General features: G+C 34.7%; 2 protein-coding genes across 2 annotated transcripts; one reads left to right on the forward strand and one right to left on the reverse strand.

Moving 5' to 3' along the window:
- The first annotated feature begins 1688 nt into the window (after nt 1-1688).
- Nucleotides 1689-2985, forward strand: LOC102626175 (DNA damage-repair/toleration protein DRT100-like). The gene has a single exon (XM_006493603.4). The coding sequence runs from the start codon at nt 1702-1704 to the stop codon at nt 2890-2892; it is 1191 nt and encodes a 396-aa protein (XP_006493666.2). The 5' UTR covers nt 1689-1701; the 3' UTR covers nt 2893-2985.
- A 3713-nt stretch (nt 2986-6698) lies between these two features.
- On the reverse strand, nt 6699-8771 carry LOC102626475 (flavonoid 3'-monooxygenase-like). Its single transcript, XM_052432136.1, has 2 exons — nt 7563-8771; nt 6699-7443 (listed from the first exon to the last, which is right to left on the reverse strand). The coding sequence occupies exons 1-2, from the start codon at nt 8529-8531 to the stop codon at nt 6811-6813; spliced, it is 1602 nt and encodes a 533-aa protein (XP_052288096.1). The 5' UTR covers nt 8532-8771; the 3' UTR covers nt 6699-6810.
- Nucleotides 8772-15206: the final 6435 nt, after the last annotated feature.

The following is a 15206-nucleotide window of genomic DNA, read 5'->3' on the forward strand; positions in this document are numbered from 1 at the left end:
TTTGCAAAAGATTCATGTTTTGGCACTACGTATATCTTACTAGTGCAATAATGAATTAAGAAGGACATATAATGAGTTATTCTATTCTGCGTTGAAGACATTCATCTGTCGTAAAGTTTGAATTTAACATTATACAATTATTTTTTGACCTCATTTACTAAATACTATTCATTATTTGTATAATTACTTGAACTCGATTGACTGCAGACGTAAATCATTTTTATAGTCAGCCGAGTGTTCTCAGGGACTGCTATACAATGATGTTAGATGCTAAAAATTAATGTATTATGTTGTCGAAATTTTAATTCGATTTATAAGACATGTAATTTAAATGTCAGTAAAGTGAATTTTTTTTTTTGTAAACTTTCTATGCCAAAAATTAATGATTCCTTTCTTAAATTGTACAATTAATAACCAATCCTTGTGATATTGCATTATTTTTGTAAACAGAAATATTTTTAATTGCGGGTTTTCAAAGATATCTTTAATTGAATTTATATATTTGCAGTCTTGCAGACATTCATCCTGCAAAGAACCATAAATATTAAAAAAATTATACTGTCATATTAATGATTAATGGACCTGAAATTGCCGCGTCTTTCAACATCCCATATATATAATAGAGCCATGATGCTTCGTTTACCCAAATCAATTAAAACTCTTTGTTTGGTACTCGCATCCCTCACTTGAAACTTATCCATATTGAGTTGTTCTTCTTCAATTATTGGTGGTCTCACTTCCAATTTCCATTTCGCACAAATGGTAAGAAAATGATAGATGAAAAAAAATCATTGCAACTCTCACACTCATAGGATTTCATTGAAACTAATGGTCCGAATGTTTTATAAAGTGATCGACCTTGATGTAATTTATGTGCCTATGACTTGAAAATAATTGATCGTGATGTTTGCTTTAAATATATGTCTGTGTGTGTTAATAATCTTATAATGAAATTTGAACAAATCAGATTATATCTATTGTGATAAATTAAAACTAAAAAAATAGCGTTGACTTTATAATAAAAGTTGATGTTATAATTACATTTTTTATTACAAAATTAAATCAAGAAATAATGATAGTATTACTTTTAATGCTATCAAATTAATCAACTTATTAAATTTATTAACTGTGACGAACAAATATATGCATAACTTAAAAATATATTTATATCAAACTACCAATTTTTAAATTTTTTTATTTAGATGTTAAAAAAAATAATTCCATTATGACATTTCCATTCAAGTCTCTTCAAACTTCAGTTAAATTCATATCTATTTATATTTTAGACAAAAAAAAAACGTAATTAATCAGGAATACATCTAGATCGTGCTGGAATCATATATGTTTTAAGCACAATTTGAATATGTGGATTCAAAATAAATCGAGTTTGGATTCAAAATTATGGAAAATTCTTCTTCTATACACATGAAAATTGAACATCTTTTTCTTGCAATGAGTTACCATTGGACCGCATTGGTTGTATATATATTTTCACCAATCGTATGCAAGTTTATCATTTGCAAAGGCCAAAAAGTAAGAAATATTGTCATTGCAATTTTTGTACCCCAAAAAAAAAAAGGAAAATAAAATAAAATTGGGTGACACGTGGCGTGCACACGATTAGAATCCTTGTCAGGGGCACAATAGTCACAAAATGATCACCGCTATATAAAATTATAAATAACAATATATTCTCTTTCCATGCCCATGCTCAAAACTCAATCCACTTCACTTCCCAACGTAAACCCAAAACTCATCGTTTCGGATCAAGCAAAAACCAACATGGGTGGCTGTGTCTCGTTTTACACTGCACAGCTTCTTCTAATCTTCCTCGCCGTTAGTTCTTCCGTCGTTAACTGCTGCCCGCCGTCAGAGCGGGCAGCACTCTTAGCCTTCAAAGCTGCCCTCCACGAGCCTTACTTGGGCATCTTCAACTCCTGGACGGGCAACGACTGTTGCCACAACTGGTACGGTGTTAGCTGTGACCAGGAAACTCACCGGGTCGCTGACATTAACCTACGTGGCGAGTCTGAGGACCCGATATTCCAGCGGGCCCACCGAACCGGGTACATGACCGGGTATATCTCACCCGCTGTGTGTAAACTCACGCGTCTCTCCAGTTTAACGCTCGCCGACTGGAAAGGCATCACCGGGGAAATCCCACGTTGCATTTCTTCAATTCCTTTTCTCCGCATTCTTGATTTAATCGGAAATAAGTTATCGGGCGACATTCCCCGAGATATTGGCCGGCTTCACAGACTCGCTGTCTTAAATATCGCCGATAACAACATATCGGGTGCGATTCCCCCTTCCATTGCTAATCTTTCCAGCTTGATGCATCTTGACTTGCGTAACAACAGAATTTCGGGCCCGATTCCGGGAAGTGTCGGGCGACTCCGAATGATGAGCCGGGCTTTGCTGTCTCGGAATCAGATTTCGGGAACAATCCCAAGTTCCATTTCGATGATTTATCGTCTTGCCGATTTGGACTTGTCGATGAACCAAATATCGGGTATGATACCGGCTTCGCTGGGGAAAATGGCGGTATTGGCAACTCTTAATCTTGATTTTAACAAGTTATCGGGTCCCATACCGGCGAGTTTAATGAACTCTGGGATCAGCAATTTAAATCTCAGTAGAAACATGCTCGAAGGAAAAATACCGGATGTTTTCGGACCGAGATCATATTTTACAGCAATTGATTTAGCATATAACAAATTGAGCGGGTCGATTCCGAGAACTTTGTCGGCTGCGTCGTATATCGGGCACTTAGATTTCAGTCATAACTATCTTTGCGGGAGGATTCCGGATGGTTCACCGTTTGATCATCTTGAAGCTTCGTCGTTTGCTTACAATAAATGTCTATGCGGGAAGCCGCTTAGGGCTTGCTAAGATAATGTATCGGCCGAGGCAGGGTTTGGTTTATCGGGTTTGATCCCGATATAAATTTATATATCGTCAATATATATTTATATGTTTGCGTAACTATTTAACATTTTCCACAAAGGGTACTATTATATTTTTGTTTTGTTTAGATTTACATTGTATCCTAGTCATTACGTTATTTGATAATGAACATGAGGTACAATGCTTCTTTTCATATGAATTTTCATTCAAAAATGGATTACATTCGTCTCTAATAATTAATATAAAGATTTTTTTTTTTAAATATCTGAATAATACACTGCTCATTCTGGTTATACTTCATAAAATTGTGATAGATTTACACAAAGATTGAGATGAAATCTTCACGATACGCAAAAATAATTTTTATTTCTTTTATAAAATATCATCGTGCAATATAAATCACGGAATCGGGCGAGTGGCGTTCGGAATTTGAACTTTTAATATTCTCAAAATGAATGAGAATGAGCGTTTGGTTGCCATGAATTAAAATAGAACAAATAATGACATCTTCAATATAATCTGAGTTGTGAAATTTTTTAAACCTGGACCAACGCGTTTCAATAAATCGCATGCAATTTACTTCTGCAGAACAAACACATATGGCCTTGAGTTATAATATCAAATCTTGCTGGCCATAGCTGGCATCCGATCACAATACAATAAAGAGTGAATTAGGTAAAGACAGCACACGTGAAAAAATTAAGCGTGACAACGACTCAATCGTCCGTCGCATTGCATTGATGCCGTGGGGTCTGCTTACATAATTCTGACGGTGCAGAAAGAAATTTACTTATGTTCGCTAGTAGGCGGTGGCGGCAGAGACGTAAAGCTTACCGCATGCAGAGAAAGAGGAAAAAATGGGACAGTTAAATTCTTCTGCATGATACTTGCCTTGCTAGCGGCGGCCACCTCAAAAGTTCTTTAGCCATGTGATTTCTATATGTCTTACAAGAGTCAAGGATATTCTTACCAACTTATCTTGAAGGGTAATTTTCGGTTTCCTCCCCCTGAGGTTTGGGGTCCTTTCACTTTGATAGATTGTATGAGTGTATCTCCACTTTACACCCCTACCGTTAGTATAACATTTATTTGACTGTTAATTGACTGATTAAATGACTAAAAACACCCTTGCATCAATAAAACTATTTCAATAACCAACTGGAGCCGGTTTTTTTTTTTTAAAGCTTATTAACGAAACTGAATGTCGTAAACATAGAGAGATTCAATGGATCTCTCATCGACGTCATTAGCATTAATATCAGATCAACTGCAACTAGCCTAAGATTAGCCTTCCCTTTAGTCAGCTTAACAGTATATTCAACAAACCGCATTTGATCCTCAAGCTCCATTGCTTTAACAATCTCCATAATTGCCTCCACAGCTAATCCCCTCAGCTCAGCCTTCTGCAGGGCCTTGTTCACCAAGTACTTCGGCAAATTCACAACTGCCTTCTTGACCCCGTCGCTCTCTTTAGCCACACCCATCACTCCATTCATCAAAAATCCTAATGCAAAACTCCTCGCTTGACATTTGCCCATCAAAATCAATGGCACTAATGACTTCAAAACCTATGCAGTTGTACTCATCACATCACCATGCTCCCCCCTCAACAACTTAATCAAAATCCCTGAACACAAACATTCAATTTCTCATAACCTCCCAATTCAAGCAAAGAAACCAGAATCTCAACAACAGTCTGTATCAAAGACTTCAAACAATCTAGAAATCTATTCAAATAAACCAACTCCACAACAAATTCCAACTTCTCAACAACCAAACACAAACTCCTAGCATCAAATCCACCCTCCTCTCATCCTCGTTAAATTCATTCACCCGCTGAACCCGCCTGCCACCACCTTTTCCTTTGTGGTTAACACTAGAGTGGGACCCGCTATCAGACACGCGCTTAAAACTCTTGAGGGAGCGGCGAAGGGAGAGGAACGCCATGGGAGTGAACAAAGTGAAGACAGGGGAGTTCGGGGAGAGAAGCAATGAAAGGTAAATTTTGGAGGCCAAGAGGGAGAGATTGGTGGGGCCCGCATCCATGGCGCAAGAAATTGGAGGAATGAGAGAGGATAAAGAGAGTTTTTTTTTGGAGGAGAGTTGATCGGTGAATCGGTAAAGGGTGTCTGGATCATTTGATTGTAAGAGGGATTCGAGTTCGAGGAGAGTGGAATGAGAAATGGGTGTCGTTTGATTTTGACTTAGGGTTTCTTCGAAATCTCTCTAGTTAATAAGCTTGAAATGGGTGTCGTTTGATTTTGTCTTAGGGTTTCTTCAAAATGGGTGTCGTTTGATTTTTGGTTATTAGCTAGCGGGCACCACAATCTTTCAACAGGTTCCAGTTTGCAGAGTGTAAAAATTCAAAATTATTTTGATATTTAATAATTTAGCATGCAATTACTTATTTATTCTCATATACTAACCTTATACTAAACAATATACGAACGGTAGGAGTGCAAAATGGAGATACCCTCATACAATCTATCAAATTGAAGGGACCTCAAAGCTCAGGGGATGAAACTGAAAATTACCCTTTTCTATATCCACCACTTTTGACCAAGTATTAAAATATGTTTTATCTAATAAATTTATGTGTAAATTAGAAGAAGGAAGAAGATACAAATAGGATTATGATGTATAGATCAATTAGTTACTTGTGTTGCTGATCTAATTCTGTGTTGCATTTTTTTTTTTTTTGCCTCCTCCAAATATCTTTCCCATTTCTATGTCAGTCTCTCTTTTATTATATATTCGAATATTTAATCGGGGTCTATAAATATTCATTAAAAAAAAGAAAACTCATTTCCTTCAATAATTGTTCGTGGAAGTAGAAACCGATCCGTGAACTACCAATGTTAAAACTTGAAATATGTGATAGGTAACCAGGGTTCAGTTATGTTCCAACAACACTGGTACATTGCTTTCACTATTGCAATGTGCTTGCAGATACTTTTATTTTCTACACCTTCATTAATTAAATAAATAAAATTTGTTAAATTGATGGAGTAGCTTTCATGTAATTTTTTTTAGCTGGCCTCCTAAATAAGAAACTTGAAAGATCAGGATAGGCTAAAAATTTATTTGAGTTTCATCCACCCTCCTATCTTTTTAAATAAAAAAATAACAAATAAAACACATGTAGGATTATAATATATTAATGAATCAAATAAACATTAATTAATTAGTTTTTTATTTCTTTTTAAAAGTTAGGAGGTGTACAAATTTTGAGATTATTGATATTTTTTTATAATATCAATATATAATATTATTTGGAAATATAAAATAGTGTAATTTATGACAAAAGGGTGTACAATGTATAATGTAAATTATATTAAATATGTATTAAACGAGTTATTGGGTTATGTCGTATTAAGTGACATGGTTACCTAATTATTAAATGGTTTTGTCCGGTCACCCAGTTATTTTCCGTGTCAAGTTCAAGTTTCAATATTTTGACACGATTATTAAATGGGTCATATTTGAGTCAAATTAAATTTAACACAATAAAAAAAATGACATAACGCGAAACAATTAGGTAACTCTTTTTGCTAGCTCTAGAAATATCTCCTCTTTAAACTCGTAGAATAAACCAAAAAATTAGTAGGTATAAAAGTTTCATCTATATTTTAATAGAATTTTGAATCATAAAACTTTTAGGGAATTTTTTATTGGACGTGTATAGATTTAGACTCTCATAAAATTTTAAAATGTAAATATTTATAAATTGTAATTCAAAAATAATTATTTCAAAGTAGCTCCAAACACAAGCATGATGACAGATTATGCCGTTGAAAAAAAAAATAGCAACGGAGGACTTTTATTAAAATATTATATTACGATTGAACTTGAAATAACATATAAATCTTCCGATACTCACAAAATCATCACAATCATTTTGTCTTAATGGTAGAGCTCTGAATTGGATAGTCTTGGTGTTGGAATAGCAATCAAAGGCTCTTTTTTCTTAATGACAATCCCAAAATTTTCAGATAAGTTTAGCTTTGTGCCAGCTGGCAATTCCCACTCAAATGAGTGCAATAACGAAGCCAAAACAAACATCAGCATCCTCTCAGCTAGAGGAATCCCAGCACACATTCTTCTACCAGAACCAAATGGCAAGTACTGAAAATTGTTACCTGAGTAATCGAACTTACTCTCGACACCAACATTCAGAAACCTCTCGGGTCGAAATTCTAAGGGATTATCCCAAAGTTGAGGGTCCCTGTGGATAGCCCAAACATTCAACATAAGAGTTGTATCTTTGGGAATGGTATAGCCACCAATGCTGCCACTCTCGCTTGCTCTGCGTGGTACTAATAAAGGCAATGCAGGATGCAGACGAAATGTTTCTTTCACCACAGCATCTAAATATTTCAATTTAGGCAAATGAAATTCTTCAACACAACTGTCCATGCCCACAACTTGAGCTAATTCTTCCTGAACTTTCTTCATTACTTGTGGATGCTGCATCAACTCTGCCATTGTCCATTCCACCATCGTAGTTGTGGTGTCGGTTCCACCCGTAATTATATCCTGTTCAAAAGATTACAATAAAGCTTTAATTTAAAAAATTAAAAAAAGTTGAAAAGCGTCATTCATGCAAATATACAACTGTGCTTGTATAACTGTTCGTGGCTAGTTGCTTAACATACCACGAGCACGCCCTTAAATTTGTTCATGCTAATTGAGGAAGAACCGTCTTCATTTTCTTGAAGCTCCAATAGTAGCTGCAAGAAGTTCTTGTTCCTTGATCCTTCAAACTTTTTCCCTGCTCTTTCTTTGCCTTCAACAATAAAGTCCTTGCTTCTATACTTTTCAACAGTAGAATTTATAATATTTTCAAACCAGAGAGAAATCTTCTTTGCTTTCCTCTCTATACCTTGTATATCAAACCATGAAAGCACTGGAAAGACGTCCGAAATATTCGGTGTTCCCATTAGGACCATGAGTTCTGCCAGCTTAAATTTTAGCTCAGCCCCAAGATTAGTGATCCCTTCCTCTCTTATTTCAAGCGCTTCACCCCACAGTATGTTCTGAATAACACATACCAAGGTTGAAATTGACAATTCACCAATGTCAATGGGCTTACCAATTTTGTTGTCGTTGTTATACAAATCCCTGATAGTATTTTTAACCTCTTGTTTTCTTAGAGCATAACAAGCATCAAGGCTTGCGTTACTCATCATCTTGCCCACAAAAAATTTGCGCAACTTACTCCATTCGGGACCGTAATTGGACCATGCAATATCATTGCCACCAAAGGTGGCCACTAGCCCAGCGATCGGCGGGTCACGGTCTGCGAACGTTGTATCTTGATCACGAACCACTTGTTTAACTAGGGAAGGTGAGCTCACCACGACACATAATTTATTTCCGAGCCAGAGCTTGAAGATCGGACCGTAAACTCCACATAATTCCGTGAATTTCTTGTGCAAGTCAGTAGTTCCGAGAAATGGGAGGTATCCGACTGCAGGCAAGCCGCGAGGTCCTGGTGGAAGTTTAGCATTTGCTTTCCTTGATTTGTTCACATTCCATGCGAAATAAACCACGGCAAGCACAGAAACTAAACAAGTGATAATTGCAGTCTCATTGCTGCTGGCATCATCGACCCGCAAAGCCATATTCGATTATTTAGTTTTAGTGTTTCAGAATGAATTTTAACAAAATGTATGATGAAGGGGAGAATTTGTAATGGAATAGCTGGCACCTGTTAATCTTATAAACAGACGTGTTAGCAAAATAAAGGAATGAAGTGATCAAGTAAGGATTCAATTGCACGGCCTTTAGTTCATTTATAGCCAAGTGCTAATATTAGTTATTTCAATTGCATGTTATCAATTACGGTAGTAATTAGGATAAAGAATGACATTCATTAATGCAAATTGAAGCGGTGCCATCTAAGCTTCAAACATATTTAAATAGTCTAAGCCGATTGTCTTAATCTCACAAGTAAGGTGCCACGTCTTAGTCCGATGTGGAACCACCACCAACTAATAATATTTTGATGTATATTAATTTTTTTAAACCTATTAATTAATTTATTAAAAACCAAACAATAGAATTTCTCCTATAATATTCTTTAATTAAACTCGTTTCCTTTAATTTCTCCTATAATATTCATTAATTAAACTCATTTCCTTTACGAACTTTATTAACATAAATAATTTTTAAGTGAAAATTTTAAACTAAAGTGGAAGATTTTTCCTGCCGACATTCAGTGTATATGTGGCAAAATATACTTGACTCAGGGTCGGGCGTGGATCTACCTACATTCAGAGTGTGGGGGCAATTTGACCCCACTAACAATTAAATCTTGACTTTTATATATCTTGATGTGTACTAAGGCTCATTGGCTGAATAATTGCACCTTTATTTCAATATTGATACCAACGTGGCTTGATGTCATCCACTCATCGTTGTTATTGTCTATGAAGGAAATGTATTTCTAACTTGCCTCCCTCTGGTCCATTCAGATTGGGGATTTCTTGAAAATAGCAAAAAATTTTGGGTCACTTATATAATTTTAGCCATTTTCTCATCTGTCTTATTTGTTTTTATTGCTCCAAATAGTTATTCACTATTCTACCAATAATTCAAGATATACCATTACAATTTTACATCATAATAATGCCTCTGACAAGCTGTGTGAGGTGTTTGTCCATTGACAAAAAGTTCTGCTTAAAAATTAGAATGATCGATCCTGACAAAATTACAGATGATATGGCATGCAATGCTAGCATACATTTTTCTTGTATAGTTATTTTCGTTGGAGTTTTGTCCATTGATAATGTGAAAAAATATTTTGTTAAATATTAATTTGGAAGGAAACAAATTAAATGTGCAGAAGATTTTAATTCTAATGTCACAAAGTCGTAACAGTGAATGTTGAGTAACGATGCCAACGCTACGTTCCGTTTATTAAGTTTCTGGTCATGCAGCATATGGTGCAATTCAGCAACGAATAATTTTATAAATTCTAAAATCAACCGTATAACAAATAAATGCCACTCCAATGCTTGAGATTAAAATATTTATCAAACAATACATTAGAATTTCTCCTATAATATTCTTTAATTATCTTATCACTAATATTCTACTAATATAAAACAATGGCAATTACAGCAAACTTAAAATGTGATAATTGGCGGTCTGCTCGTTGCTGGCGTCGTCGACCCACAAAGTCATATTCAATTATTATTTGTTTTAATACCTCAAAATCTGCGTTAGCAAAGTAAATAAAGGAATGAAGTGATCATGTGCCAAGACCTTTATTTTCCTGCCGACAAACGGAGTACATATTGTAAAAAATGCTACAGTCGGGGTGTGTGGGCAATTGAACCCACTAAAAAATTAAATTTCTTTAATTTCCTATTAATTTTTAGGAAAATTAACTTTGACTGGGGGCAATCGTACAAACAAATCATTAAGATCATTAATTTAAATTCACTAATAATTTCTCTAATTAATAAATTTGTATTTTTAAACTAATTAATAATATATTACATTAAGAGAATTCTTAGTTACCTTTATTTATATTTCCTAAAATCATTAATTTTAAAAGCTAATTAAAATTATTTTGAATATAAATATAATAGTAAAATAAATTCCGTGAATTTCTTGTGCAAGTCAGTAGTCCCGACAAATGGGAGGTATCCGACTACAGGCAAGCCGCGAGGTCCTGGTGGCAGTTTAGCATTTGATTTCCTTGATTTTTTTCACATTCCATGCGAAATAAGCCACGGCAAGCACAGAAACTAAACAAGTGATAATTGCAGTCTCATTGCTGTTGGCATCATCGACCCGCAAAGCCATATTCGATTGTTTAGTGTTTCAGAATGAATTTTAACGAAATATATGATGAGGGGATAATTTGTATTGCAATTGTCGTGCCTAAGCTCGTGAATTAATCGCGTAAAAGTAGATAGGGTTCCAGTGGTCAGCATTCTGTCATGAGATACGTGGAATCTTTACCACACATATTCAATCAACCTATTAACTGGTCAGCTCATACAATGATAGATATTTGCATGGATTGAATTATTATCTCGAATTGAGTAAAACAAAAAATTTAAAGAAATCTAGATTCATCGATATATTAGCCTTCACACAAAATGGAAGGACTCTTTTTTTTTTTTTGTTGGGGGGGGGGGGGGGGGGGGCATCATTTCCTCAAAGATCTTTGTGGTTAATAAAGTGCATAAGTTTTTAGTTTGTAGCACGAGATAAAAAAATTTCGAGAGACGGAATCATCTTCCTTTAAAAAGATATATTTTTGTAGAACTAGTTGATTTTCATTTTGGGTAATTATCACAAACCTCCCTTGAGGTTTGACGTATTATTAATTTGATAGATTATATTCGCGTATTCTCAGCCACCTCCCTTTAAGTTAATACACCGTTTAGTATAAGTTTAGTGAGTGAGGGCAAGATAGTAATAGAATTCGTTAATAATAAAAAATTCAAACAAACTTAAAAATATCAAATTGGATTCTGAAATTGATTTGAATTTTGTTAATATTCCAATGGGTAAAAACAAAAACTTGCTTTTAACCAACAAACAATATTATAACAAAAAAATGAGAAAGGAAAATGGCATCTTCTTGCTCCGTTCAAACAGGAGCTACCAAGAACAACGCCCCTTTCATCTCTACTATACTTTAATAGAAAAAAGTTGCCACGATCGGGAGACCATGACGACGAACTCGAAGACGCCGATAGCAGGGACAACCGAATCACGACCGCCAGGTGGAAGAATGCCGACCAGTGAGTTTCCATGTTGACCCACAGATAACCTCAGTTTGTTCGAGCCTCGAATGAGGTATGAAAATGCTTATTACTGTGCATGTTAGTTTTATTAGATGGAATTAATCAATTTTGTAAAAATGAGTAGTGGGTCTCGACAATTTTTTGAGAGTATCTCTGTTGCTTCCATTGTTTTCCATCGATTGGGTTAGTTGTAGGTCAATGATTGTTGTAAATGCATGTTCACCTGATTTTGATTGAAGATGGCTTCAGCTACATTATGTTGCCTTGTGAATGATTGAAGATGGGTATGAAATTTTTTTAATTGTTTAAGCTATTGCCACTGATTGTTTGGATTCATGCTAGTTTTAATTAAATTACAGATGTAATTAAGTGTTAGAGATTCCTTGTGCCGCAATATTAATATTTTGAGGATACTTGATTTTGTTTTTTTTTTCTTTTTATGACGATATGTACATGTCTTGGTTGAAAAAATGTCATGATTTGCTGCATTCTCTCACACTGGAGCAGTGAGTTTAGTGGTTTTAATTCTTTTCTTCTCTTTGACTACTGGCTCTGCTTCACTGCATTCGGATGTCTTCATTTGTCCACCGTCAAATGATAAAGGAACATAGTCTCCTTTTGATTTCAGTTTGTCTTTCTGTTTTGTAACCAAGAGGTTCTAACTGCCATCGAGAGTGAAAGGCTCTCCAAGTCAAGGCACATAGCTCCTGCTGCTCTTGTTACTTTCCCTGAAGATTTTGATAATGGGCTGGTGATTATTTAGTTTGGTTTCAAATTATGTTCTCAATATTGTATTTTGAAATATTTGGTTGGTGAGATAAAGTTTATTATTATATCTCTAATATGTGAGATGGGATATTTCAAGATGGTACTTTGGTTACGATGATAAGGAAGCATGTGCTATGCAACATCTAGCTACTGCTCGGTATTTTCGTAGAAGAGATATGCAGAGATATCCTGGACTTGATGTTTCCCAAGTGGTTGATTCTAGCTCTGTTGCAAATGCTTCTTTAACGCTGCCAACAAATATGAATATACCAAATTTTTGTCATGGGTCATCTACAGTGATTTTCCAATTTCTGTCATATGATCAACTGACTCGACCTTCTCATCTTATCCTGATCTTAACAGAGATAGCCCTTTTAAATTCAAGTATTTGTTCAGAACTCAAAAGTCCAATTATTTTCCATATTTAAGTTGTTTTCAACTAGCATTTGGGTGGCAAAGCCGGAGAGGTTATTTGAAAGGATAAAGAAAACTAGAATTGGCTTGGAATGCTGAATTATTCCTGTAAAAGTTTTTTCAATGATGTAGTGAAATAATAGTCAGCTACTCAACTTGGGTGAAAGTATGAATGATTTCTGCCCACTCATATAAGCTGACATGCATTCTTTTTTCTCCATTTTTTGTATGTAAATGTACTTTTGAAAAGCGTGATTGTTGTCTTCTTCTTTTCACAAGTGGATTTATCGTGCATATTTTTTTGCCTTAGAAAGCTCTTGCTTCCATTACACAAGTTTTTGTATTTATAAATATATTTAATAGATTTCCATTTCAATTTTTTTTTCAGAGTTTTCTTCAGATAATCACCGCTTGATAGTCCAAGAAGGCTAAACCTTCGGAGTTATTCTCCTTCTCAGAGTCTAAAATCGAAATGGTCTGCTGCTTCAACCAGGTACATTTTCTGCAACTTGGTTCCATTTGGAATTGGTGTTTATATGTTTCAACTGGTCAATTTGACTTGCATTTGTTTCTTAACAGATATAAGAAATTAATCTCAAAAGGTACCTGCAGTTTAAAGGAGAGGCTGATCTCTAGGAATACTTCAGTTAAGCAACTAGGCAAAGAAGTTCAGCATGAGATGAGTGCAGGGATTGCTGGTGTTGCAAAAATGATTGAATGCCTAAATCTTGCCTCAAAGTGAACTAAAATCTCTGCTCCTTCTGTTGACGCAGGGGGGACGTCCAATGTTTTATTTGGTATTTACAATGTAATCACAGCTCTTGATGCTAAAAAGGATATGACTGGCCAACAATTCTTTGATTTGTGTGAACGAAGTATTTTTTTTTCAACACAAAGGTATTTTGGTCATTTTGTCAAGTAACAAACGGTCAACTAAATGGTATACTAACGTTAGGGGAGGTGGCTGAGAATACACAAATATAATCTATCAAACTGAGAATACACCAAACCTCAGGGAAGGTTTCTGATAATTACCCTTATCTTGAATATTATGTAGGAATTTCGTGTGTCGGTTTAAGTTTTTGGGTTAAGCGATTTTTTTAATAAAGTATTAGAGTTAATGTCTTAAGTTCATACGATTTTTGTGACGTGCATATTTTATCAATTATTTCATCAATTTATTAGCTCATTTTCAGTCTCTTGTCTTGCGATCCATCTACGAGCTCCTATCCTAACTTTTAGTCCATATTGCATATAAGGAGATTGTTAAGAATTGTCTTAAATACTAGAAAAATTATCAATCGTGTACTCTTAGTTTACTCCGTTATCAAATTCACTACAACATTTTTAGGGTATATCAGTCGTCCACCCTAAGTTGACAAAATGTATATGGCGTCCACCAAACCGTTAGTTGCTGTTTAAATATGATGACGCCAGAGGGGTAATATGGTCTTTTCATATGATGCAAGTGATAATTTAAGGGTATATAAATGATAATAAGAGATTTTAAAGGTATACAAGTGATAATTTTTAAGAGTAAAATCGTTAATTTACTACAATTCGTTAATTTTCAAACGGTAGCTAACGGTTTAGTGGTCGGTAAATAACTTTTGTCAATTGATGCAACTTTCCCTAAATACTATTATTAGACTCTTATCTATCAATTTATACTTTTGAGTAATAGAAATTAATTTCTATTGCATATATAAAGTACATGTTCGAATTAATGGTCTTACTGAACAAATAATTTGGTGCGGTTATGCTCATATGACATGATGATATTATATGCGTGCAGAGGCGGACATGTGCCAAAAAAAAAAGTTATTCGAAAATTACAAAATTGTCATTAAATACATAAAATAATATTTACTTTTACTTTTTCCTCTTTACCTTTCCATGTTTCTCCCTTTTGCATTCATCCAGCAGCAACGATGAAATCCCTCACTCCTGCGGCTGTGGTGGTCCTTTGCTTCACTTCTTTTCGACTCAAGCACTTTCCATTCAATTTTTAATAGGTAAAAATCACTCCTATTTTAATTTATGACAGTTCCCTCTCTCGTTTACAAGTATGGATTAATTTATTACAACTATCTCTCTCTATCTCTCTCTCTCTCCCTCTCTCTTTCATTTATAAGCATGAGTGAAATCAAAACATCTTTTCTATGATTCTCTTTCTTGCAATAATTAGGTATAAAGTATAAACAATTAAACAAATATCAACAATTGAGATTTGGGTAATAATTTTTTGGTGATTGTTGATTTGTTAGATACCATATAATTCTAATTGATGGTTGGCATCTCTATATTAGAATGAGTAGATAATAAATTGTCTAATAAATAAATAAATTT

Source organism: Citrus sinensis, chromosome 2 (genome assembly GCF_022201045.2).
Source record: "Citrus sinensis cultivar Valencia sweet orange chromosome 2, DVS_A1.0, whole genome shotgun sequence".
NCBI lineage: Eukaryota > Viridiplantae > Streptophyta > Magnoliopsida > Sapindales > Rutaceae > Citrus > Citrus sinensis.